The 25,248-nt window shown below is 36.1% G+C and overlaps 1 protein-coding gene across 2 annotated transcripts in view; it reads right to left on the bottom strand.

Annotated features, from left to right (window-relative positions):
* Window positions 1-21,446, bottom strand: part of LOC110111082 — a 55,670-nt gene extending 34,224 nt beyond the window's left edge. For both annotated transcript variants that reach the window (XM_020842781.1, XM_028698405.1), the window contains exons 1-4: window positions 21,207-21,446; window positions 4,582-4,722; window positions 430-522; window positions 211-337 (exon numbers count right to left, since the gene is read on the bottom strand). In XM_020842781.1, coding sequence (XP_020698440.1) covers window positions 211-337; window positions 430-522; window positions 4,582-4,722; window positions 21,207-21,398 — 553 coding nt within the window. In that variant the 5' untranslated portion in view covers window positions 21,399-21,446. The remainder of the gene's footprint in view (window positions 1-210; window positions 338-429; window positions 523-4,581; window positions 4,723-21,206) is intronic.
* Between the last annotated feature and the right edge of the window lie 3,802 nt (window positions 21,447-25,248).

Below are 25,248 nucleotides of genomic sequence, written 5' to 3'. Positions count from 1 at the left end.
GTGAATAAACAGACTTCAGCAACCATTACTGACAGATAAGCCCTTAGTTTGGGCTAGAATTAACCTAATCCAAAGTGAGTTTCTCTTGTAACTTTGATCTTGTTTTTCCATGATGCAATGCTGAATTTAAAATGTAATGGAAAAACTCTATCAACACCCCAATGAAACTACTAGTAGTATTTCATCAAACGAAACGCATATAGATAAAACCTGCGGCTCTGAATGCATCCCACATGATTTCTTCATGTTCGTGAATGCCAAAGAGACAAAGTGATGCAGCCTGAACTCCGAAAAGTTGCCACAGTAACTTTCCAGTGTTATTTTGCCGCAAGAAATCCTGAAAGTATGATAATAAGTATTAAAAAATATTTGGAAAATCATACAATAAAGCACAAAATAGTAGAGCAAAAGCAATTCAGTGCAGCAAACCTTCGGATGCATGTACACCCAAAATCTTATTTTCATACAAGGAATGCATGGCACAAGCATTGAACACATGCAGTCTTCCATAGCAATCCAACACTGCAAAATTAAATAACAATGCTCCTTATGTACACCATAAGATACTCGGCCATGAAAAAAAATGGTTTCTATTTCTGCAATTAAATGAAAACAACCATATCAAGTTTCACATTCTTTTTTTGGGTAGGAGAATCTAGCAAATGCACATAAAGAAAATATTGCAAATGAAAAAGGAGGTAAACATGTCAAAGTTTGTACACAATACCAATGCCCTGTATAAAAACAAGTTGATGGCTTTGCTGCTAGTTCAGATGTGTAGGCCAAGGGGCATTGAATTGTGATAAAAAGAAATAAAATAACACAAAAGCATACTGCATAATCTCACATAATGCAGAGGTCATTTTGCTCATTGATGATGTCTAGCATGAAGTTTAGATAATACAAGAGAAACTAGAAGAATCTAGCATAGACATTTGTGGGCGTTGAAAATCCCCAACCGACACAACTTATATATTAAAGTGATTTCAGGTTGATCTTTTAAAAGGCATAGTGGATGTTAAGTTTAAGACCCAAAAATTTTCACTAAATTAAGTAAATATATTGCAAAGCTTATTCTAAAGCTTAATGAAAAAGTACTATTAAGTTAGTATTAACAGTAATTACTATTAGTACAAGAATTAAGTAAATATTAGTATTTACTTTAAGTAAATAATTTACTTAACAGTAGATAATATATGAAAGTAATTTTAGTATTTTTCTTATTTCTGAAGAGATGCCTGCGATGGCAGTGAAGAATAACGTGGCAGTTATGCGAGTGCACTGTTTATTTTCAGGAAAGGAGATATATAGAAGAATCGCGAAGCATTGTTCGAGGGAAGCACGTGATAAGCTGAAGGAATTGAGGGTGTGGGACTGTAGCAATTCACGGTACAATGAAAGGAAAGCACGGCACAGTGCAGTGCTGGAAGGGTGAAGGATCGGCATGGTGCTGGAAGTGCTCGCCAGTGCAGTTAGCAGCGGCTAGTGGAGTTCGGGAAGGGAGTGAGAGTGACGGTGTAAGAGAGCAATTGCTGTGAGAAGAAATTGCTATGAGTGAGCAATTGCTTTGAGAGAACAGTAACTGTGTGGGAGTAAGAAACAGTGAAGGAAGAATAAGAAGGAAAGTTTAGGGAAGAAGGAAAAAGAAAGAGGTAAGCAATTTGTTTGTATGATAATGTTTATAGTTGTCTTTTAGATTATTTTTTTTTTTTAAAGAGTTTGTAAAAGTTTCTAAAGCAAATATACCAACTGTATTTTAGGATTCATCAGGTATATGCAGAAGAAAGATTACGATGTAAAAGTTTATATTAGTATAAAGCTATTTTATTCAATTTATTTGAATAATAAATTGTGGAAATTACAGAATCGGAGAGCTGATTTGTAGGTAATTTACAAACGAAGAAGAGTACAAGGTGGAGGATTTAAAGGGCAACTCATCAAAGATTTAAGTAATGCAAGTTTTAATTAAAACGTATATGTTGTTATTTTCGTAGACAAGTACACTAGTATTTAAGGGAAATTTAGAAAAATAGTTATTAAATGAAATGATTTTATTAATGCATGTTCATAATAGCCAAGTATTTATATACCAGCAATCACATGCAAATTTGAATGATTCGATATTAAAAGAAGATGTAATATGATTGTTTAACACATTTCTTAGTTGGTAAGATTTTGGAAAGAATTTCAATTCTTTACGTACTGCATACAAATTCTTTTTATGCAAACAATATAATATAGGTAGAATGTTATGAAAGTATGCAACAATATAAAACAAGTATGAATTACAAATATTTGACGTTTATTGAATATCAAAATTAGAAAATATTACCTATAAAATGATATGATACATGTATTGCAAGTGGGGCAAAAATGACCCCTAAAGAGATAAAAGAGACCTCTATCTCGTTCAATGACATAATGTCAAGTTTACCTGAGCTCCAATGAAAATTATTATGAAAGTTAATTATATGAAAAGGATAGCCAAATTCGTAGAAGACTGATTATAATATTCTGTACAGACTTCAAATGAATTAAAGAATGATCTTAAATATAATTTTTATGTTATTTTGCAAATGCTTTGAGTTGATTCAATTATGTTATTTCTCTATAATCGTGCATTTAATTTTATATTTAAATTGCATAATTTAATAAGCCTCATAGCTCACCACAGTTTTATATTGGTTGTTTTTACAAGGAAGGGCATGGAGAAAGTTAAAACTGATTAGGCAAATATGGAGCATTTAGGTTGTATGTTTAGCAATATTCGTGATGTCTTCTTGTGAGATATGTAAACTGTTTAAATATGATATTGCATTATGATTTTCTTAATAGCTCTGTAAGTATTTGTGTGATGAAATTGAGACTATTTAGATGCTTCTATTTATTAATTAAATGTATTGGTCAGTGGATGTTTTTATACAAGTATGCAAATAATGAGAAATATTATATGTAGAGAATGAATGTTATGTTTAGTTCAATGACACTTTACGTTACTGGTAAGGAGTATCATGGAATATTACAAAAGTGGTATCAGAGCAAAGAAATTAAGATTCTGATGATTTAACTATGGAAGCTAAAGCAAAATTAGTTGTTTAAGAGAAGAGAAATGAATTTGACTAAATTATTACAGAGCCTGGGAGAATGTTGTGTTTCTACATTAGTAATAAGTCTAACTTTCGATGCTGCTTGAAAGAAGCATATAAAAGTAACATAATAATATGTTTGCATGATTATATAAATACATAATTCATGATGTAATGTATTGCAAATATAATGGCTGAAAGGGTACCTGAAGGGACTAGTGGTTAGTCATCTCAACAGGATAGAATAAATGATAGTTCTGAAAATATTACACAAGTAGAAGGTAGTACACCCAGAGTTGACAATATACCAACAGTCCCTGACCCTACTAGTGTATGTCAGGGAATATAATACAAATGCAGATGATGAGCATGATGATGTAAATGATGGAAAGGATGCAGTCTCTAGTGGGATTTGCAACACCTAGTGTTCCATCTGTAGTTACACCAGTCACTCCTACAACTCCTGGTAGTAATGCAAGTGCAGAGGCAGGTGCTCTTGTTAGTGCTGAAGTGGATAAGCATTTAAAACTCTTTTAGAGTTTACAACCACCTTTATTTCAAGGAGTAGATGCCAAAACTACTAAAGATTGGATTGTAAGGATTGAGAAAAAATTTAATGGAATCAGATGTACTTGTATCCCTTGCAATTTTTATTTTGGAAGATGAGGCAGAACGATGGTGGAGGGGACAACATTTGAAAAAATTCAATGATAGGGCAGAGGACCAAAATACTTGGGAGGAATTCGAACAAGTTTTCAATAATTATATTTTGAAAATATGTGTGCATGTGCACATTACTCACAAAACCACTGCCTTGCATGTAAAAATTATTTTCTTTCTTATTCATAACTTGATAAATATGAGAGAACCTGATTAGACTCTTTTAGCATTCCAAATGCATCGAGACAATCAATCTAGAAATACAAGAGGTGGATTCAATTTGTTTTAGTGAATTTCTCATGAAGTCGTATCAGTCCTTATTGATTATCAATGTATTTGATCAGGCGATTTATGGATTGCTTACGAAGATCTACAACACTGTATTTCACAAAAGAAAATAACTAAATTGGTGACAAGCAGATTGTGTAGGAGATACAAATGGCGTTAAATGTTTGCATTGATCCCATTTTGTAAGCCGTTACAGTTGAAAGCTAATGATATTCTGCAAATTAACCATAGCATAGGATATACAAACAGCACTAATGAGCAATGTTATTCCAGCAGAAGTCAACTACAACAAAATTCAAAGAGTGCAGATCTAACGAATAAATTCATGGTACGTAGGTAAAATGGGTGCAACCGACAAAATATTTCAGTATCATGCATGAAAATCTTTCAGGGGAACTGCAGTGTGAAAGTTGTATCCAAGTAAGAAAAGATATGGTGTGTACGTACGTCTGTGTGAGGATAGATGTGTGCGGGAGGGAGAGTGAGGGTGCAGGGGAAGTTTTACCAGCGCAAAATAAGTAGGCTAATATGATCACATAATTTATACCTTCTGGCAAAGATATCCCCTACTTCCAAGCAATCTGCATGCTATTTGTCGAGCAGCAAAAAATTGAAGCTTTTCTTCAGATTCAGTTAGAGATTGGTACACTTCTCTATGTCTAATATCTTCCTGAATCCTAAAGTTTCCCTGCAAATGTCAAAATCAGAATAAGAACTTTGGATGTTAAATAATAGTAGGAAAAAATAAGGGACTTAACCACAATCCATGTTATCAGTTTTAACTGTTCAAACGTAAGAAAATAATTCAGAAGCCAGCCTATATACATCGGCAACTGTTAGCGTCACTCCAATTCACGGAGGGCTAAATAGCAGGTTAATGAATTGGAATTGTCCATTAACTTTCATTTCTACAGCCAATTTCTAACAACTAATTCAATAATCTACTAAAACCAGCATAACACAAGTGGTGCGCAACAATGAAATGTCCATAAGAAAGCAAATTCAGATTTTCATATTACACACCTGCAGTGAATCAAATATATCAGACAAAACACCACCAAACGGGCCCTAATTCGATGTGATAATTCACCAGAAGTATAACTATGGGGCCTAGGATGTTTGGTTCAAGATTCAGTTGGGATTAGGCATGTACAAACCTTGATGTCAAACAGCACCTAAGGGTACAATCGTAACAGGCAAACTACTTTTCTGAACACATGGATAAAACTAGTCCAAATACAACAAGAAGCTTTTTTCCCACTAATTCTCATTTAAATCAACTAAAAAAATATCATTTTCAATACTTTCTAACCGAGTCATTCATCTTCTACCCCTATCTTTCTTAATATAGGTTAGATCCAATACCTTTACTCTACTAATAAGGTCATCAAAAGGCCAACAATAAAACAAGTCTAGATAGCTAAACTAAATTCAATAATCGACCTTTTTCCCTCCTAATCCAACCTCCCAGAGAAATAGGATTGATGGGTCATCAAAAACCACCTTGATTTGGCACGAATCTTGACATATATTAAAAGTTTCAGAATTAAATTTCAGCATTATATGAACTCCAATTTTAAAAAACTTATAGTCAAACTAAACGTCCCGACAAGATGAACCCAACGACACCAAAAGTGGTATAATTCAAGCCTAAATAATCCCAAATGAAGGGCCAAAAATGTTTGAAAACTTCAAAACATTATTTGGATGAATAAATGTTATTCAATTTTGGCATGTTTATAGTCGAATCGAGTGTGCCGAATCCAACAAGCCCAAGATCGCTTAATTATGGCATCTTTAAGACACTTAAATACTAAACAAATGCTACATGATTAAATGAATCAATATGAGCGATCTAATGTAGACTTAAGGATTTTGGTTATATTCTCTTAAAAGCTATAAATAGGGCCCGACTCTCTACAAGAGAGGGGGGGAGGGGGGGGGCTTGGTTTTGGAGTTAGATTTTGATTTGTCTTGATATTCAAATGAGCTTCTAAGGCCACATAGGCGCCCAGAACATTGCTCTTCTTGGCTCATTTTGTCAACCTCTTTCCTCCCCCGAGTCTGTCTCATTGGAGGAAGTCACTGGAAGGCTGACAACCCTGGAGAAAATGATGAATCTCCATGGTGTTGGTAAGCCCATCACCCAATAGGAAGAGGCGGCCCTTGGGAATGTCTCCAATTTGAATAAGGAGGTGGGTCAGCTGATGGATATAGTCGCCTTCATGACGGCTGAAGGGTGAGTCGCTTCGTCATCTAGAGCTTTGTCACTTGGACAGTGCCAACCCATCCAGCCGTGTTCACGAAGAAAAAGAAGGCAGTCCCCACCCTAACCGTGGAGGAGAATAGTATATTGATGACCATCAAGGGTGAGTCGCTTATTGTCCACCACATCGCATATCAAAACGTATTGAAGAATTTCTATGGTAAGTCACTGTAACTTTTTTAAAAAAAATGTTAAGCGTTTTGCTCCCCTTGGCTTAATGGTTTGTCTCCTTGTGTAGAGAACGTTAACGGATGTGAATTCCCCTATGACTTTGTGACATTAAAGGCTATCGTTGAATCCACAGTGAAACCTGTGAAGAAGAAGCGAGCAACATCTATTGAAGGACATGTCGAGGTTGCAGCAAGGAGGAGCAATCTCCCAAGAAGATGAAGAAAGATGTTAGGGGAGCTATCTCAAGGATGATGGTCACTAAGTGATCATAGATGCCCCAAGAGAAGCAAGCTAACCCCACGAAGGTGTCACAATTGATGAAGCTATGGCTCATACGAGAGCTATGAAGCGGGGTTGTGCCACCACCGTGACCGGCAAGGGCAAGAAGATTGCCAAGCGCTCTAAATCCTCTAAGGAATCAACTACTGACTCATCGCGCAAGGACGAGATGAGCTCATTGGAGGACAAGGAGGGAGGAGAAGACGAGGGGAAAAAAGTTGCAATCTTCTACAACAAAGGCTAAGTTTTTTTTTTTTTAATTTAATGAGGGCCTTGACTCACACCTAAGGAAGGTCACTCCGGAGGAGATTAGTTTCTCCATGATGAACTCATCGGGCCAAACATGGCTAACAATTTTGTTCCTTGTTTTCTGCTAGATTCATCAAGAAGGAAGGTTTGAATCTTTGAACTGGATTTACAAGGAAGCAAGTGCTACTTAGAGGATGAGCGAGCAGAGAAGCAAGAAGTCACGAAGAATATGAGCAAGTTGGAGGATGAGCTCGCCAAGGCTAAGGATCAACATAGATTCAAATTAGAGACGGTGAATGCTCATGCGTTCTCAACCATGGAGGCGAAGAAATGGGTAAAGGCGAAGGTTGTCAAGTAAGTTGTCGAGGTGAAAGAGGTCGAGCATTTTATGACTGGCGGGAAATATGAAGAGATCCTAGGTGGGCTCCATCGCGCCGGGATCGAATATGTCTGAGGAAACTTGCAGCCAGAGGTGAGGTCGCTCCAAAGTTCAAAAAATCATAAACGATTCTTTGAAAAATTTAGCAACAGCGAGAAAAGTGATGGTGTGAGTGCGACTCATAAGTGAGTCATTCTCAACCATTGAATGAAATTTTGGACTTTTTCTATATTTTTATTTTTCATTTTTGGGCAGAGTGGCATGATGTAAATGTAATTGTAACCATGAATGAAATAAAAAAAATTTTACTCACTGGTTTTTTTATTTTATTTTTTCTATGTATTGGACTCATTCTCTTGTATACTTGCATAAAATTATGAGCACTTGCTCCTCAATAGGTTAGAATGAAGGTGCTCGCCTATAGTAAGCTTTCATTGTGAATTAAAAAGCAAGTTAGTATTATAGGGGAACTAAGAGTAAGCAGGGGAACTGAGAGTAAGCAGGGGAACTAAAAGTAAAAATAATATGGGCACTCGCTCATGGCGAGTGACCGAAGTTAAAATATAACTCTAAAGAGAAGTCACTCGACAACTAAGAATAATCACTATGTTTTTTACTCGATGAAGCAAATAGTATGAAGCTATTCAATAAGTATCTTAGTTTTAAATTACTGCTCTCTACCGATATCCGCATCTGCCTCAGCTCCCGCTCTCGCCTCAACTCTCTTCCTGCTTATGCATCAAGGAAAAAATAATTAATTTAGTCAATTAGTCCCACACCATGAAAAGCAATATGATATTGCACTATATAACGAAACATAGTGGGAGTTTGTCTAGAACCGGGCAAATGGGACGGGATGGGTCGGGCCAGTAGACGGGCACACTTATATAGGCGGACGGGTCTCAAGTTGCTTGATTCATTAAAAAAAAAAAGAAAAATAGTTTTATTAAACAAGCAGCCTGTTATTAAGCTCAGCTCGTTTAATGAGCCGCTCGTTAATAGGCTCGATAAGCTTAAAATGAATCGAGCACAAACCTAAAAACGAGCTGAGCTTGAACAGGGAGATTTTTAAATGAGCTCGAGCTTAAACATGTATCAAAGAAGCTTGAATCTTATTGAGTTGAGCTCAATCACGGTCTTGACAAATGAGCTTGATCTCGAGCATGTCGAAGCTCGGCTCAGCTCGGTTCGTTTTTTAGCCCTATCTAAGACTTATTAAATTTCTTTCTTAGAATTTTACTAGGAGCTAGCCCAAGTAGGAGGGAAGTCACCTGCACACTCAGCCCGGGTGTCTTGAGTTTCTAAAGCATTGGACAACTGCCCAGCATGGCCAAGTCCTTATATATATGTCTTGAGAGAGTAAGAGTCCCTAAGAGTTTTTTTTAAAGATTCTCTATAAATATACTTATTTTATTCATGAAGGACTCGCTTATGCTTAAGAAAAAAAAAAGAAAAAAAAAAAAGAGGGAGAATATTTTATTAATTTTCTTGAAAGAATACAAGTAGTAATAAAAGTGTGGGGGTTTCCCTTTCATGGATAGAATATCTCGAGGTCATCAGTGCTCTATGTTCACGGTAGTTCCCTTCCATTGTGTATTTGCACTTGATACATGCCTGAGCTGAGTTCTACATTAATGATATAGGGGCCTTCTCATGTGCTTGTTAGCTTGTCGAGTGCCAAGTGATGAATGGCTATGTCTGCCGTCTTCGTAACAAGGTCCACGGATCGGAAAGCTTTTAGTTTAATATGCGAGTTGTAGTACTTCGCCATCCTTCTCTTCATTACTTCCTGCCTAAGTTCACCCTCTACTCTGAGTTCCTTCAAATGGTCAATTGTCGTCTGCAACTCTTCTTAGTTGGTCACCACCCATTCATTGAACTTAACACCTTCCTTGTTGATAGCAGTGACTAAACGTTGGCTTTGTAGTTTGAGCTCGACTGAAAGAAGTGACTCGGTGCCATGGGAGAGTTAGAAGGACACATGCCCAATTGTCGAAAAAGGAGTTGTCCTTATGGCCCAAGTACTGAGGGGTATGTTCACCCATGCCTTTGGCACCTTCCACCTTTTGAGAAAGTTTAAAATTTGCTTGTTGCGGCCTCCTGACCATTAATCTGAGGTGATGGGCTGAGGTGGACTTGAAACAGATCCCCTATGAGTTGCAGAACTCCTTTAGACTTTAGTCAGTGAACTGTGGTCGTAATTGATGAAGATGGTGAAGGAGACACCATGCCGAAGGATGATGTCCAACAAAATAAAGTTCTTCATAATAATAGAGGTTGTTTGGGAGAGTGCTTTGGCCTCTATCCACTTTATGAAGTAGTCAACCTGGATGAATCTTTTTTATCCCGTGGATGAAGGGAATGGTCCTAGCATGTCTCCATTCCCCAAATGACGTATGGTCATAAACTGTTGATGAAGTGCAGCTTGTGCGAGGGATGGATTATATAGAGGTGAACCGTTGACATTTCAAGCATTTCTTCAAGAACTCCTATGTATTCTTCAAAAAGTCAACCAAAAAAAATTTCTTGAGAACTAGTTTGGGCAGTGTCCTTTGTCTAGAGGTTCGTGCAATTACTCAAGTGAATCTCCTTCAATACTGCCTCTTTCTATTCTCTTCGCACGCACCTCAAATTGAGAAAGGTCTTCGATCATTTGAACAATTCATCGCCCAAAAGGCCAAAATTAAGTACTTCGCCGCATTTATTTTGAATCTCATTTGGTCGTCGAATTTAGTGTTGATTGCTCCGATCTTCAAATATTCAATGTAGTGGTTGACCCAACTCATCGTAGACTTCCTCTGACCTGCATGATCACTTTTTCTTTGATGGTCAATCTCATGATTTTGACTGCTAGTTGCCGTCTAGATTTTTGTGCTTGGAGAGAAGGTTGACAAGTTTGTTTTGGTCTCTAGGAATTTGCGAGATTTTGAATTATTCAAGTTTGTCGATCTCCACCTTCACTTTGAACAGATATTTCAATAGTAGCTTGTCCCTCACTTCATACTCGTCACTGACTTCATTGACCATTAGCTGTGAGTTGAATATACTTCCAACTTGGTTGCCCCCACAAGCAAGTCATAGATAGGCAAGTAAAGCCTCGTATTCGGCTTCATTATTAATAGCATTGAATTCTATGCTTGCAGCACTATAAATGGTGATAACTACATGATTTCTTAGAACCATGCCCGCAATAACTCTCTACTCGCATGAGGTGTCGCAAAACGTATAATGTCCAATGCTGATGTGAGATCGCCTCCTCCAACTAGCACCTAAACAATTGAAGTCGGCAAGGAAATCAACAAGTGCATGGGCTTTGATGGTCATTCTCCGTGAATAGGAAATATGAAATTCGTTGAGTTCTACCGACCATTTGAGCAACCTGCCATAGTGATCTGGCTTAACTAGGATAGCTATGGAGGGTGATTGACCACCACTTGAATGGATGGACCTAGAAGTAACTCGCAACCTTCTTGCCGAGCATACTAGTTCCCATGCGAAGTTTTTCATGATTGGGTACCATTGTTCCGCGCTTCTGAGCATTTTGCTTGCATGGCAGACTAACCATTGTCTACCATCATCGTGCACTAAAGGTCACCATCGCTATATGATTATAAAACTTCATATATATATCAGAATACTGATAATCTGATAGTTGTCAACCAGAGCTAGATGATCAAAACAACATTGTGTGGGTTTCCTCAAGGTGGCCTAATTTCTTCATTGAAGGTGACAGGGGTGACATCCACTGAAAAAGCTCATGTGGATGCCGAATTGATCATTTGGCCCGCATATTCTTCGCGCTCGTTGGCAAGTTTGTTCGTTCGCCACTCATGATGGCGGGCAATACTCTAATGTGCATTGAGCGAGCAGGCACAAGTTCATTTGTGTTGCCCTCTATAGGGGCCTTCCCTTGTTGTCGTCTCGAATTAGTGAGTGAGAACTCCTTCAGTTTCACTGCTTTGATGAGCACTTTTACTAGGCTTTGCAGATGACGACACTCAATGTCATGGCCAAGATCAATGTAGAAACTTCAATAGCTTGAGGTATTGCGGGTGTTGGCCATTGCTTTCATAAGTGTCAGGCGTCTAAAGAACTCCTTATTCTAAATGGCCTCTACGAGCTCGGCCATGGACACTCTCAGAGGAGCATAAGTGGGATAAGTTTGAGGTCAATGGGCGAGTATCACATAAAAGCTCCTCTATCAATGATGTTGGTGGCCCTGGTATCCTCAAAAGCCTCAGGTGCATGGGCGAGCTCTACAACTCAAAATGTTGGTGATCATGTGACGGGTTTGACCTCATGTCTTTCTTATTCCTAAACCAAATTATTTCTTGCCCTCTTTCCTAGTGAGGGTCTGAGGAGGATTCAGACACCAAATTGTACTCAGTATTGACATGATTGTTGGCCAACTCTAACGATTTGACAAGTGTGCTCAGACTACTGCAGGTTAAGTGCATATTTGAAAGGACCTTCCCTCAATTCTTGAATTATGGTAGTCTAAGCAACTGAACGCTTCAAGTCCTTGATGTCTAACATTTCTCTTTGGGGCATCGCTATGAAGCTCCTTAGTGACTCTTCAACCTTCTGTTTCATTTTCAATAGAGCCTGTGAGCTCTTAAGAGGTCTCTAAGCGCTAGTGAATTATGTAACGAGCATTCGCTTGAATTCAAAAATGTAATTACTCTCAAGGGCTAGCGTCAATCCACGCTCACTGCACTTAAGAGGATTTTGAATCCATATTTATCTAGTTGATGATACCTGACTATACTAGCAGATTCGTTTTATGAGCTGAGAACCTGTTAGTGAGAATAAAGAGTAGAGAGAGTAGAAATAATGAGAGTAAGCTAGTAGAATGATTGACAGTGAGCTAGTTAGAATCTCCGCAATCTCAATAAAAATATAAGACTCCTGTGGCCAAAAAGATAAAAAGGTCCAAGGTTTAAAGGTTTCAAATTGTTCCTCATCACTTTATATTTATAGAGATTTGAGGGCTACAGGAAATGATATATAGAGGAAAAGAAAAATACAGACAATACAGAATAAAACATTATTGTTGTCAAGTCCCAAGCCATGAGAAAAGTGGAGAGTTGCGTTAGGTAGTTGACAGTCAACATAAAACTTGTCGAATAATCATGACATGAATTATTTAATACATTATATTAATGTTAGGGAGTTTCCAGGCAGTGACGCACTATATGGCCAAAATACAGTGAGAAGTATGAAAGGGTTTCTGCACTAGCACTCGAGTACAATATTAAATAAGTAAGAATTGCCACATCATGGACGAATATGGACAAAGAAGCTAGTCCATGAAATTAAAATTAGAATAAGTACTTGGAATATAGATCTCTTACAGTCAAATTAATGAAATGAATAAATAATATGAATCATAGAAAGATAAATATTCAATGATTCATAAAACTAAATGAGTTGGAGATAAGGTTAAGGAGATTTATAATTTAGGATTTAAAATATAATATTCAATTAGGAGTCATACTAAAAATGGTGCATGCTAATTATATATAAGAGTTTGAAGGATAATATTGTAGAAATTAATAAAATTGGAACTAGAATTATAATTTTAAATATTGTTCTTGATGCTAAAATTATTAACATTATAAGTGCTTATGCTATTCAAATAGGTTTGGATATATGTACAAAATTAAAATTTTGGAATGACTTGTATATCTTAAAGAATGAGTTTTTATTAAAGGAGATTTAAATGGATATATTAATAGAGATGTAAAAATTCTAAAAATATTTATATATGTTATGGGTTTGGAGCGACTAAAGTAGGTGGTTGGACCATATTAAATTTTTCTCTAACTTATTATTTTATAATTGCTAACATCTTATTTAACAAAATAAATGAGTATCTCATCACTTATAAGAATAGATATATTAAAACTCAGACTGATTATTTTCTTATTAAAAAAATATATCATCTAGATTACAAAGATCATAAAATTATTCCGAGTGAAGGTTTATGTGCTTAACATCGCTTATTAGTTTTGGATTTTAAGATGAAGGGGAGAAATATGAAAAATAAATAAATATTATCCTAGGATTAGAAGGGGATATTTAAAGAACACTAATAAAAATATTTTTAAGAATAAAATTTAAAGAACAGTAATAAAAATATTTTTTAGAGTAAAATTTAAGATGATATTCAACATAGGTGGATGAGATATTTTGCTAACCTTTTTAATGAAAATTGTGAAAATAAGATTGACTATAAGGACCTTAGCACCCTAAATCAAAATAAAGATTTCTGTTTTTATCGGCATATTAGTAAAACCGAAGTTAGAGAGACTTTAAAGAAAATGAAGGGTGGAAAAGCTGTTGGACCTGATGATATTCCAATAGAGGTGTGGAAATGCTTAGGAGATGAAGGAATTTCTTGGTTTACTAAACTTTTTAATACTATTTTGAAGACTAAAATGATGCCAGATAAGTGGAGAATGAGTGTGTTAATTCCAATTTTTAAGAATAAAGGTGATGCACAAGATTGTGCGAATTATAGAGAAATTAAGTTAATATGTCATACTTTAAAACTATGGGAGCGAGTTATGGAGCATAGGTTGCGGCGTAATACTAATGTTTCTCAAAATCAATTTGGATTCATGCCGGGTAGGTTGACTATGGAAGTCATTCATTTATTAAAAGGTTTGATGGAGAAATATAGAGAAAATAAGGAGGATCTACATATGATATTTATTGATTTAGAAAAAGCATATGATAAAGTTTCAAGAGAAGTGCTATGGAGAGTTATTGAAAAGAAAGGAGTTAATAATGCTTATATTCAAATCGTTAAAGATATGTATACATGAGCTATTACTTGTGTTCAAACACAAGTTGGTTTGACCAAGTATTTCTCTATTCGGTTGGGTTACATCAAGGATCAGCCTTAAGCCCATATCTTTTTGCTTTAGTCATGGATGTTTTCACTAGACATTTGCAAGAGGATGTACCTTAGTGTATGCTTTTTGCTGATGATATTCTTCTAGTTGATAAGACTAGAGAGGGAGTTTAAAGTAAACTTGAATTATGGAGATCAACATTAGAGACTAAAAGTTTTCGCTTGAGTATATTTAAAACGGAATATATGGAGTGTAATTTTAGTGGTAATAGACCTAGTGAGGGGTTTGTGACTTTGAGCGATCAAGTCAGTAATGCTTTATGGTATTGAATGTTGGCCATTAAAAGAGAAGCATAATATTAAGTTAAGTGTGGCAGAGATGAGAATGCTCAGGTGGATGAGTGGCTTTACCCTTAGAGATAGGATATGAAATGAACATATATGTGAAAAGGTTGGAGTAGCTCCAGTAGAAGATAAGATTAGAGAGAGTCGCCTTAGATGGTTTGGTCACATAAAACGGCGGCCTTCCAATGACCCGATTAGGAGAGTAAAGGTATTAGATTTGATTTATGTTAAGATAGGTAGAGGCAAACCTAAAAAGACTTGGTTAGAAAATATTAGGAATGACCTTTCTTTATTAAATTTAAACGAGAATTTGACCTTTAATAGGACACAATGAAGAAAAAGGATTCATGTAGCCAACCCCACGTAGTGGGATAAAGGCTTGATGTTGTTGTTGTAGAGTAAGATTTAAGATCTTAAGAAATTTTCTGTATATGAGGAACCTAATATTATGTGGGAAAGTAAATAATGATATTAAAAATGTTGTAAATGATATGCTTGGAATATTAAAGCAAAAAATCTCAAAATAGTAAAAATAGTTAGTGGTCGGATCAAAATGTACAAGAAAAGATAAAAAATAAGATATTTTGTTATAAAAATTAAGGTGGATCTAAAAACTCAAAAATTTGTGAAATTTATAAAGATGCATGTAAGAAATCTAAGAAACTAATTTATGATGCAAAAAATTTAGCTTTTAATAATTTATATAATAAATTAAACACTAAGAATGATGAAATATGTATATATAAGTTAGTCAAACAAAGAGATAGGAGAATTAATGATTTAGTGCATATTAAGTGCATTACGGATGAAAATCAAAAAGTGTTTTTATCATAAGAGGATTTCAACAAAGATGGATGAGATATTTTGATATGTTTTTCAATGAAAATTAAGAGAATACGATTGACTTTAGTGATCTTAGCACCCTAAATGAATGTTTTTTTAATCAGCGTATTATTGAAACTGAAGTTAGAGAAACTTTAAAGAAAATGAAGAGTGAAAAAATTGTAAAACCTAATGATATTCCAGAGTGGAAATGCTTAAGAGATGAAAGAATTTATTTATTACAAAACTTTTCAATATTATTTGGAAGAGTAAAAAGATACCAGATGAGGGGAGGCGTATTGATTCTTATTTTAAGAACAAAGGCGATGCACAAGAATATGTGAATTATAGAGGAATTAAGTTAATGTGTCATACTTTAGAACTATTGAAGAGAACTATTAAGCATAGGTTATGACGTAATACTAATGTTTCTCAAAATCAATATGGATTTATGTCGGGTAAGTCTACTATATAAGTTATACATTTATTAAGACGCTCGATGTAGAAGTATAAAGAGAATAAGGATGATCTACATATGATATTAATTCATTTTGAGAAAGCTTATGATAAAGTTCCAAGAGAAGTGCTATGGAGAGTTCAAGAAAAGAAAGTGGTTAATAATGCTTATATTGAAGTCATTAAGGATATATATGCAAGACTTGTTACTTGTGTTCAAACACAAGGTGGTTTGACCAAGTATTTTTCTATTTCAACTGGACTACATTAAGGATCAGCTTTAAACCCATATCTTTTTTCTTTAGCCATAAATTTTCTTACTAGACATTTGTAATAGGATGTACCCTACGATATGGTTTTTATTGATGATATTCTTTTTCTTGATAAAACTAGAGAGGGAGATGAACTTAAACTTGAATTATAGAGGTCAATCTTAAAGTCTAAAGGTTTTTGTTTGAGTAGATCAAAAACCGAGTACATGGAGTGTAACTTTAGTAGTCATAGGTCTAATGGGGGATTGTGACCTTGGGCGATCAAGTTGTTACTAAGAGTACACGTTTTAGATATCTCAAGTCTATTGTCCAAAGTGATAGTGAAATAGACGAAGAAATTATAAGTAGATTTTAAGTTGGATGGTTGAAGTGGAGGAATGCAACAGGCCTATTACGTGATAGAAAAGTATCCCTAAAACTTAAGGAAAATTTTTATAAAATGGTGGTGAGACCGACAATGATTTATAACATAGAATGTTAGCCATTAAAAGAGAAGCATAAAATTAAGTATTGTAGAGATGAGGAGCTTAACTGGATGAGTGGCTTTACTCTTAGAGAGAAAGCAAAAATGAGCATATACATGAAAAAGTGGGAGTAGCTCTAGTGGCTGATAAGATTAGAGAGAGCCATCTTTGATGGTTTGGTCACATAAAACGTCGGCCTTCTGATGACCCGGTTAGAAGAGTAGATGTATTAGTTTGACAAATGTTAAGAAAAGTTGAGATAAACTTAAAAAGACTTGGTTAGAAAATATTAGAAATGACATTTTTTAATAAATTTAAATGAGAATTTTGACTTTTAATAGGATATAATGGAGAAAAAAGATTCATGTAGTTAACCCCACATAGTGCGATAAAGGCTTATTGTTGTTGTTGTTGTTGTTGTTGTGGACTATACAGAAAAATCGTACATGCTACACGTTAAAATAAGACACATTTTGCCTCATGATTTGTTGCAAAAGGGCGTCAATAATCGCGGAAGTTGTCTGTTATCAGGCAAGCTAGGAGGGGAGAGTAGGCGTGGGACGAGTCTCGAGAGATAGACCCGTAGCTGGCAAGTGTCCTGATCAAGTCAGCAAATAGTGTTAGGAGGTCGAGGTTGATTTGTTGTAAAAGAAAATCAGAAGTGTTTGCAGGGATGAAGAGTTCTTGAGCCTAGTAATGATAGCTGAATGGAGTATGAAGTCCCTGAGGTAAAAGCCTTCCTATAACTAAGTCTAACGAGCTTGTTGTAGGAGGGCCTGATTGAGATGAATGAGGATAAATTTTCTTAGTAAGGATCTTCCTAGTCGCCTAGTTTAGGGTGAACTCCCTGGCGAGTGACCGTCATCGTTCTCCTTGGGCAAGTTCCCCGATTAGTCCCGGGCGAATCCTTTGAGGGATTTGCTCCAAGATGAAATACCCTCATCACAACCAAGTCGCTACCTGCCAAAAGACCTAAGGAGGGTTTACAAAATCCTACAACACAAAACTTGGTCCAATCTCAAGTCTGAATTAGGCTAAATCAAGGGCTATAAGTAATTGAAAATTTTAGTACATTAATTGGAGGACCAAATAATCTTCACTTTTGGCATGCTTATAGTCGAATCAAGCATCTTAATGAGACGAATCCAATATAACCTAGATAGTTTAATTCTAATTTCATTAAGGCACCTAAATGTTGAACAAACACTTCGTGATCAAGAGAATCAATATGGATCATCCAATGAAGTGCTCTAAATTTCGGTTATGCTTACGAGGCATGACACTTAAAAATCTCTAAATAGACATACACTCTCTATATGGGAAGGTGGAGGAGCTTAGACTTAGAGTTTGAGCTAGAATTTTGGCGCTAGATTCAGGAGAGCTCTGAGGCTGTAAGAATATCGGAGCACCAATGATGCATCATTATCGAACCACTATTTGATCGTCGCCGTCAAGCCTTCATTGGCCGACTACTATAACCCTTCAATCATCATCACACAACTATAGTCCTTCGGCCTTTATAGTCTACAGAACATAACCCAACTACAATTCTCCGACCACCAACCCACGACTACGTTATAATCCGGAAGCCCGAGCTAGTATTTTAATGATTTCGAATATTATTAATGTGATTAATTACTAATCTCTGCTTTACATATATTATATATTTCTTATGTTTTACTAACTATTTCAAGTATAGTATACAATGAGCATAACTGAAGAATCAAGACTCAAGAGAATGTATCGTCAGGGTCTAATTCAATTTCTGTTTGATAGTCAGTACTTTTTGTTTAGTCATTTTATGTATTAGGTATATGATGGCTAAACAACCAAGCACGCATTCACAAAGGGAATAAAATTAAATACTTGAATGTTTTTGTTTATTGTATTGTATGATCTCCACCGTATTGTATGATTTGTTAAATCAAAAACTAATTCAAATATTTAATTAGATCAAATAATTAAAATTGAATTATAACTAATCATATAATACAATCACCAATCGTACAGGATGATCAGCTATTTTGCTTGAACCCTATCATTGAATCTATATTACCAAAATTAGACATTTAAAATTTGAATTAATCGTACTGTATGAAGCCCTTCGTACTATACAAACATTAATGAATGTTGTTTAATTTTGTCCCGCAGATTAAGAAATCGAATTAGGATTAAATCTTAATTAATAATTGTATTATAGGATTGATATCGTACAGACCAATCAAATAAAGAGCTAGCTAACTGAACCATGGCTCGTTCTAAACGATCTTTTATTCAATATAACGAATTGTACTATAGAACTATACATAGTACAAGATGATCAGTGACGAAATTGAACTAATCATACAGTACAATCCGAGTATTGTATTGTACGAGCATAGCAATTAAAATTGAAATTAAGATTTTAATTTAAATAGCTCGCTTTAATTCTTTTAACAAAGGCTTAAGGGTCTAAAATTGAGTAGCAAAGGACATTTTTTAGGGAGAGCTTAAGAGGAGAGGGAGTCTCTTTGCTCGAGTGAGAGTCCAAATAACTTAGGAGGGAAGAGAATGTGAAAGTAAGAGAGTTCTTCCTTGAGGGTGTCAAGAGGTGTGAGGATTTTCAGATGGTTGTTCCGGTCAATCTACACATTGGGTCCTTCGTGCTATGATTGTGGAGCTCGAGGAGAAATTTTTGGTCAAAAGACTTACAAGCCAAGAAGGCTAATAAAGAGCATCTGCACCGTAGTGATGAGCTGAAGGAGGGTTTGGTATCTCCACTGTGCGAGGAGCAAGAGGGGGTAGCATCTCTGTCGGACCAGGAGGAAGAAGGGAGATTCTTAGGGTGTCATAGCACTTTCAAGCTATGATCCTCTAGCCACCGTAATCTGACTACGATCCTCGGACCACCATCGCCAAACTACGGTATGCCAACGACCGTTGCCCAACTATGTATTGTCCTAAGGCCACTGTTACATAACTACAATCTTTCAATCACCGTAGCCCAAGTTCGGTCCTTTCGACCTCAATCGTCCACCAACTACTTTACTTCCGACCTCTATTACCCTCCAACTATGATCCTATGACCTTCATTGCCCACCAATTATGTTGTCACCCAACTACGGTCCTTCTAACCTCCATTGCTTGTCGATTGTGATCCTTCTAAACTCCACTGCCTATCAGCCGACCTCCATCACCCGCCAACTAAAACTCGAACCACTATCGTCTGACTACAGTCCTCAAACTAATTAGGATCCTTCAACCTCCGTCGTCAACAACTACACTCCTTTGACCACCATTGTCAACAATGATCCTTTCGACCTCCACTGCCTATTAGCCGACCTCTATTACAGGCAAATACAATCCTCAGATCATGGTTACCCAACTATAGTCCTCAGACCACTGCCGCCCAACTATGGTGTTCCGTACTCCGTCACTGGCAACTACACCCCTCTGAATACCATCATCCAACAATGGCCCCCTGAACTCCGTCACCTATCAGCTAAGGTCTTGCGACCTCTGTCGTCTATTGTCTATAGTCCTCTGACCACCATAATTCAACTACAGTTCTTTCAACCTCTATAGACTTTCAACCTTAGTTGTCAACAGAATATATCCTTACAACCTCTATTGCCTACCAAATAAGGTTCTCAGGCCACCATCACATGATTACGATCATTGTACATCCATCACCCGACTATGATTCCCTGGCCTTCGCTGGCCAACTACAACCCTTAAAACTACTGCCACCCAACTAATGTCCTTCGGACTACCATCACCCAACTATGCTCCTTCAAACATGACCCCCCAACTATTGTCCTCTAATCAATGTTGCTCGACTACAACCCTCCAGCCATCGTCACTTGACTAAGGTCCACCTCCGACACCTACTGACTTCATTATCTAGCACTGTTGGTAATGCCAACTCATTATCAATTATAAGATCAATGCACACCGTCAACATTAACTTTGGCTCACAACTTCAACATTTGGATTTATGTTGGATTAATGTCAAATAGCTCTTCCAACTTCAACCAAGTAATATGCTCTTCAAAGTGTATCAATGCCTTCTCTTGAGAAAGGGCATCATTTATAGTTGATGATAAACAATAGTGGAATTATTTTAATTGGGCCAAGCCCCATGATTTTCATGTACTCTTCTCTTATATGTGTGTGCCCTAAATCTTCATGCAATGCTAAAACGTTAAACTCTATATCTCTCTCCTATCGCAAATGCTCAAGCAGCAAAAAGGATCAACTATACTCTGAAGGTGTAAGCAATAACTTCATTCTATTTAGCAAGCCCGAAGTCAGACGATACCAAACCTAGGATTGGCCTATCTCCATTCAATCATGAAGGATACCCGATCTTCAACATTACAAATCTTCGCTTAAAGCTCACCGCCTGCGCGTTTCTGCACAACGACGTGAGGATTCAGCGGTTTTCCTGAGGAAGCCAGCCCCAACGTGAACGATAAATTACCCTTCCCTACAGAATTCTTCATTGCCTCAGCCACTTTTTATTTCCACCCTCCAACTAAATCAAAATTCACCATCGTCTCCACGTCTACATAGTTTTCTGGACACAAGGAGGAAGAAGAATCAAAGAAAAATAAGAGAAAATCCTGCACCTGAGGCTTTCCGCCGAGTCCGCCAAAGCACATTCTCGTATCGGCGTCCCTCGTCAAAACGCGGAGATCATCGATCACTTGGTTCACCATGGCGGGGACGGGAGAAGAAGTACCCCATCGCTGCCACTCCGTTAAGCTCACCGCCTGCGCTCCCTCGATCGCACTTTCATTCCTGCATCGCAAGGTCCCCATTGGAGAAACCAAAGCGATTCCGGCAACTTGTTGCTTTGCACTTGCCGTATAGGCGGCAAATTATTGCGTCAGGTGACCTCTCTGTCTACAGTAACCTGCGCTTTACTGTAGCAGTGCTACAGTAAAGCGCAGGTTACTGTAGACAGAGAGAGACCGAACGCATCTCTCTGTCAGGTGACCTGATGCAATAATTTGCCCGTATTAGGCAGGGGGAAAATAGCTGTGGCACCGCGAAGCAAGTAGGAGAGCTGGGTGCGCGATCATGGCTAAGAAAACGGAAGCAAACCGCTGTTTGTATACAGGATTTATGCAGAATTTTCAGCCGGAGGATTGTTTGGTTGACTAAAATAGTATTAATGAAATGGAGCAGAAAAAGAATACTTTGTTATTAAAAATTTTTTTGAAGATATGTAAATTGCATTAAATTATAAAGAAGAAAGATGCACATAAACATATGTGATAAAAATCTTATCATAATCCTTCATAATCAAGTCAGCAAATATTGAAGAAATTTCACTAAAAACAAAAGCTTCCCAATAAAAATCTCCTAAGAGGGTGCAGTGAGAACAAACATCTATCACTCTATTACTCTTTCTATAGAAAATAAAAATTTACATTATAAAAAACTTCTAGAAAAAAAATCCAATCTATGTACCCTAGTCTTCCGATTGATGGTCTTCATAATTGAATTTTGCAATAATTTTGATTACATGGATGTTATCACCTTTAATAATGATTCCTGCTTATCACTCATCCAATATTGAATTACATTCTTGAAATCAAAAACAGGTAGTAATTCCAATAATGAAATGTCCCAATGCTTTAACTTCCTTCCATAAGCAAGTAAGAATCGACCTTTATGATCACACAAAACTCCTGCTATACTTGCCAACTTAGATTGCATCAATGAATCATCAACATTCAACTTAATCCAATTTGTATGTGGGGGATACCAATTTTTAGACAGCATTACGTGTTGATTAGCATCCCAGTTCTGATAGATTGGAATTAATTGAGGTTTAATTAAATAAGAAAGAATATGAGCTTGGAACCTTGACTCCATGCTTAGAATAACTCCTAGCTTTCCTATTATGATAAATTGAAGATAAGTAAATTCTTACTATTCCTGAGTTTGACGATGCCACCTTCCTTAGATTATTCATGCAATGAGATAAATTATGAAATTTAGGAAGATGAATACCCCATTGTTTCATCATATCAAATATTTCATTTAACTTTAATTGGATTGAAATATGACGAATATCTTCAATTTCCGAACACGGACAAAAAACTGTATATTGCAGTTTTCTATGGATCAACCAAAGACTAGTAGGCAATGCATTGTTTATCAACCTCCACCAGAATAATACTTCCTTAGATGCTAGTTTTAACATCCCAATCCACTTGATATTTATACCAACTTCATTGTGAACCTTAAGATACCTCATATGCCAATGTAGTAAATGATTTTCCTGAATTAATAGATAACAGCTCTGGTTGATCTTCACTTGAATCTGAAAAAATATGAATTTTAGAGATTAACTACAGTTAACTCCTCAGAAAAATGCTTCTTTAACTTCGCCTTGTTCAATCTGCCATTTACATCTAGGAGAAATGAAACCGATTTATTTTGAAGATCACTTATGTTGCACATTGTTGGCCATCTCTTTAAACATCTATCCATAATCCAAATATTGCTTGAAATTTTGATTCTTTCCCCATTTTAAACTTTCCATCTGATTATGGGTTTTAAAAAACTAGCACCATCTTTTATTATTCTCCATGCCAGAGAAGAGCATCTTCTAATATCTTCCTTCCAAATGTCACTACCAATATTTTGCCACAATAATTTTGCCAAGAATAGAATTCTAATTTTGAATGAAGTTTCATGCAATATGGGCTCTCAAAGGACCTTGTCTATCAATAGCACCTTGAATACCAATACTACCTTGATTTATTGAAGTAATAAGAGTATTCCAAGAGATATAATGCAAACCATGTCTTCCTTGTTCTTTATGCCATAAACAACTCCTACAAAACATGTCAATATCGTATAGAATACTCTTTGGCACCAAAGAGCGACCATTATGAAAGAAGGAATAGAATAATATATTATTTTAATCAACAAAATTTTTCCAGGCAAAGATAGATAACGAGATCCCCATGCATGGAGCCTCTCAATTGCCTTCTTTAGAACAATTTGATAATCTGCAACTTTTAACCTTCTTGGGGCCATCTTCACACAAAGATAAATAGTTTCAGCAACTTCTCAACAAGAAAAAATTTTTTTAACTTTCTTTGCCTTCTCACCATTATGACATTTTGTAGCTCACACTTTAATTTATTCAGCTCTTTCAATTTATTCTTGCTAAAAAAAAAATAAAATTTTAAGAGATCTATTAACTTTCCTTTTAAGAATATTAGATATGATTCCAAAATCTTTTTTCCTCGAGGCATTCATAACCACACCCCTAGAAGCTTCTTCACAACACCATACATTTTCAAATATGATAGATTTATGACTATAGATTATTGAATTGAATAGATTAAGTAGAAGAGGACAATAATCAGAAACGACTCTTGGTAAATGTTTAATAACACCAAAAGGAATATGAGATTAAGCTTTAAAATTTAGATGAATTCTGTCTAATCTATCCCAAATACGAGCAAGAATTTCTTTATTATTACACCATATATATTTAGGCCCAATAGAACCAATGTCATGATAATCATTTCTATATAAGAAAATTCTTCATCTCTTGCGGCCCTTGTAGACCTGTCAATATTGGACCCGACCGAACCCGAAGCTGGTCGGGTGCGGGTCCGGAAAAATGACCCGTTTGTGAAAACGGGTCGGGTTGACCCGAACCCGAATAGTGCCGGGTCAATTCCGGGTTCGACCCGAACCCGACCCGTGACCCGAAATTGACAGGTCTAGGCCCTTGGGAGAACATGAATCTTTTACCACATTTTTTTCTACTTTGGAGAGAATACAATTAAAATCTCCTCCAATAATGCAAGGATTATCATTAGCTGTATAGCTTTCTATCAAATTCCACAAGTTTCTTCTTTCATGCAAATCCTTATTTCCATAAACAATGGCAACCGTCCAGATAATTCCATTAGGAGCTTTTAAGTTACCAATGATACATTGATTAAAAGAATTTAAAATAATAAATGAAGAAATATTATTTTTCCACAATGCAAGAATACCACCAGAAGTTTCTCTAGCATTAAAATGAAAAAAAAAATCCCAATCAATATTAGTAATCCTTCTAACTTCATTACTATTTATGGAATCTAATTTAGTTTCCATAAGACCAATAACGAAAACACCATTATCTACAATCAAACTTCTTAAGTAATGGAAAGTTTCTTTTTTCTTCGCTCCACTACAATTCCAAAAAAATAATGAAGACGTTTAAGAGATCAATGGGGATGAACCCCCAGCACCTTCATGATTTCCATTACTTTTTCTACCTCTAAGACTATCCTTAATAGGACCATACAAACTCAATTCTTTCTTTAATTTTTTCTGTTGAACATATTTTGAAGACTAATAATTCTCAATTTTTACAGCATGAGAAAATTCATTTCCACTAGAATAATCCTAACTGGAAGAAGCAATACCAAGAATAGAATTAACAGTAATAGCTTCGGAAGGTGAGTTTGATACCTTAAAATTCTTTGGAATGTCTTCAACGTTATCTCCTTCTGATGCTCTTGATTTAACTTTATCAAGAACCTCATTAACATTTGCAATATTTTGAGCTTTATTAACTTCTGAATTTTTGAATTCTTTGTCAGTAACAGAATATGTGGCAAGACCCGTATCATAGACATCTTCAAT

This window comes from Dendrobium catenatum, unplaced genomic scaffold (genome assembly GCF_001605985.2).
Source record: "Dendrobium catenatum unplaced genomic scaffold, ASM160598v2 fragScaff_scaffold_1082, whole genome shotgun sequence".
In the NCBI taxonomy this organism is placed as follows: domain Eukaryota; kingdom Viridiplantae; phylum Streptophyta; class Magnoliopsida; order Asparagales; family Orchidaceae; genus Dendrobium; species Dendrobium catenatum.
The sequence above is the reverse complement of the archived record's forward strand: the minus strand, read 5'-3'. Positions and strand labels throughout refer to the sequence as shown.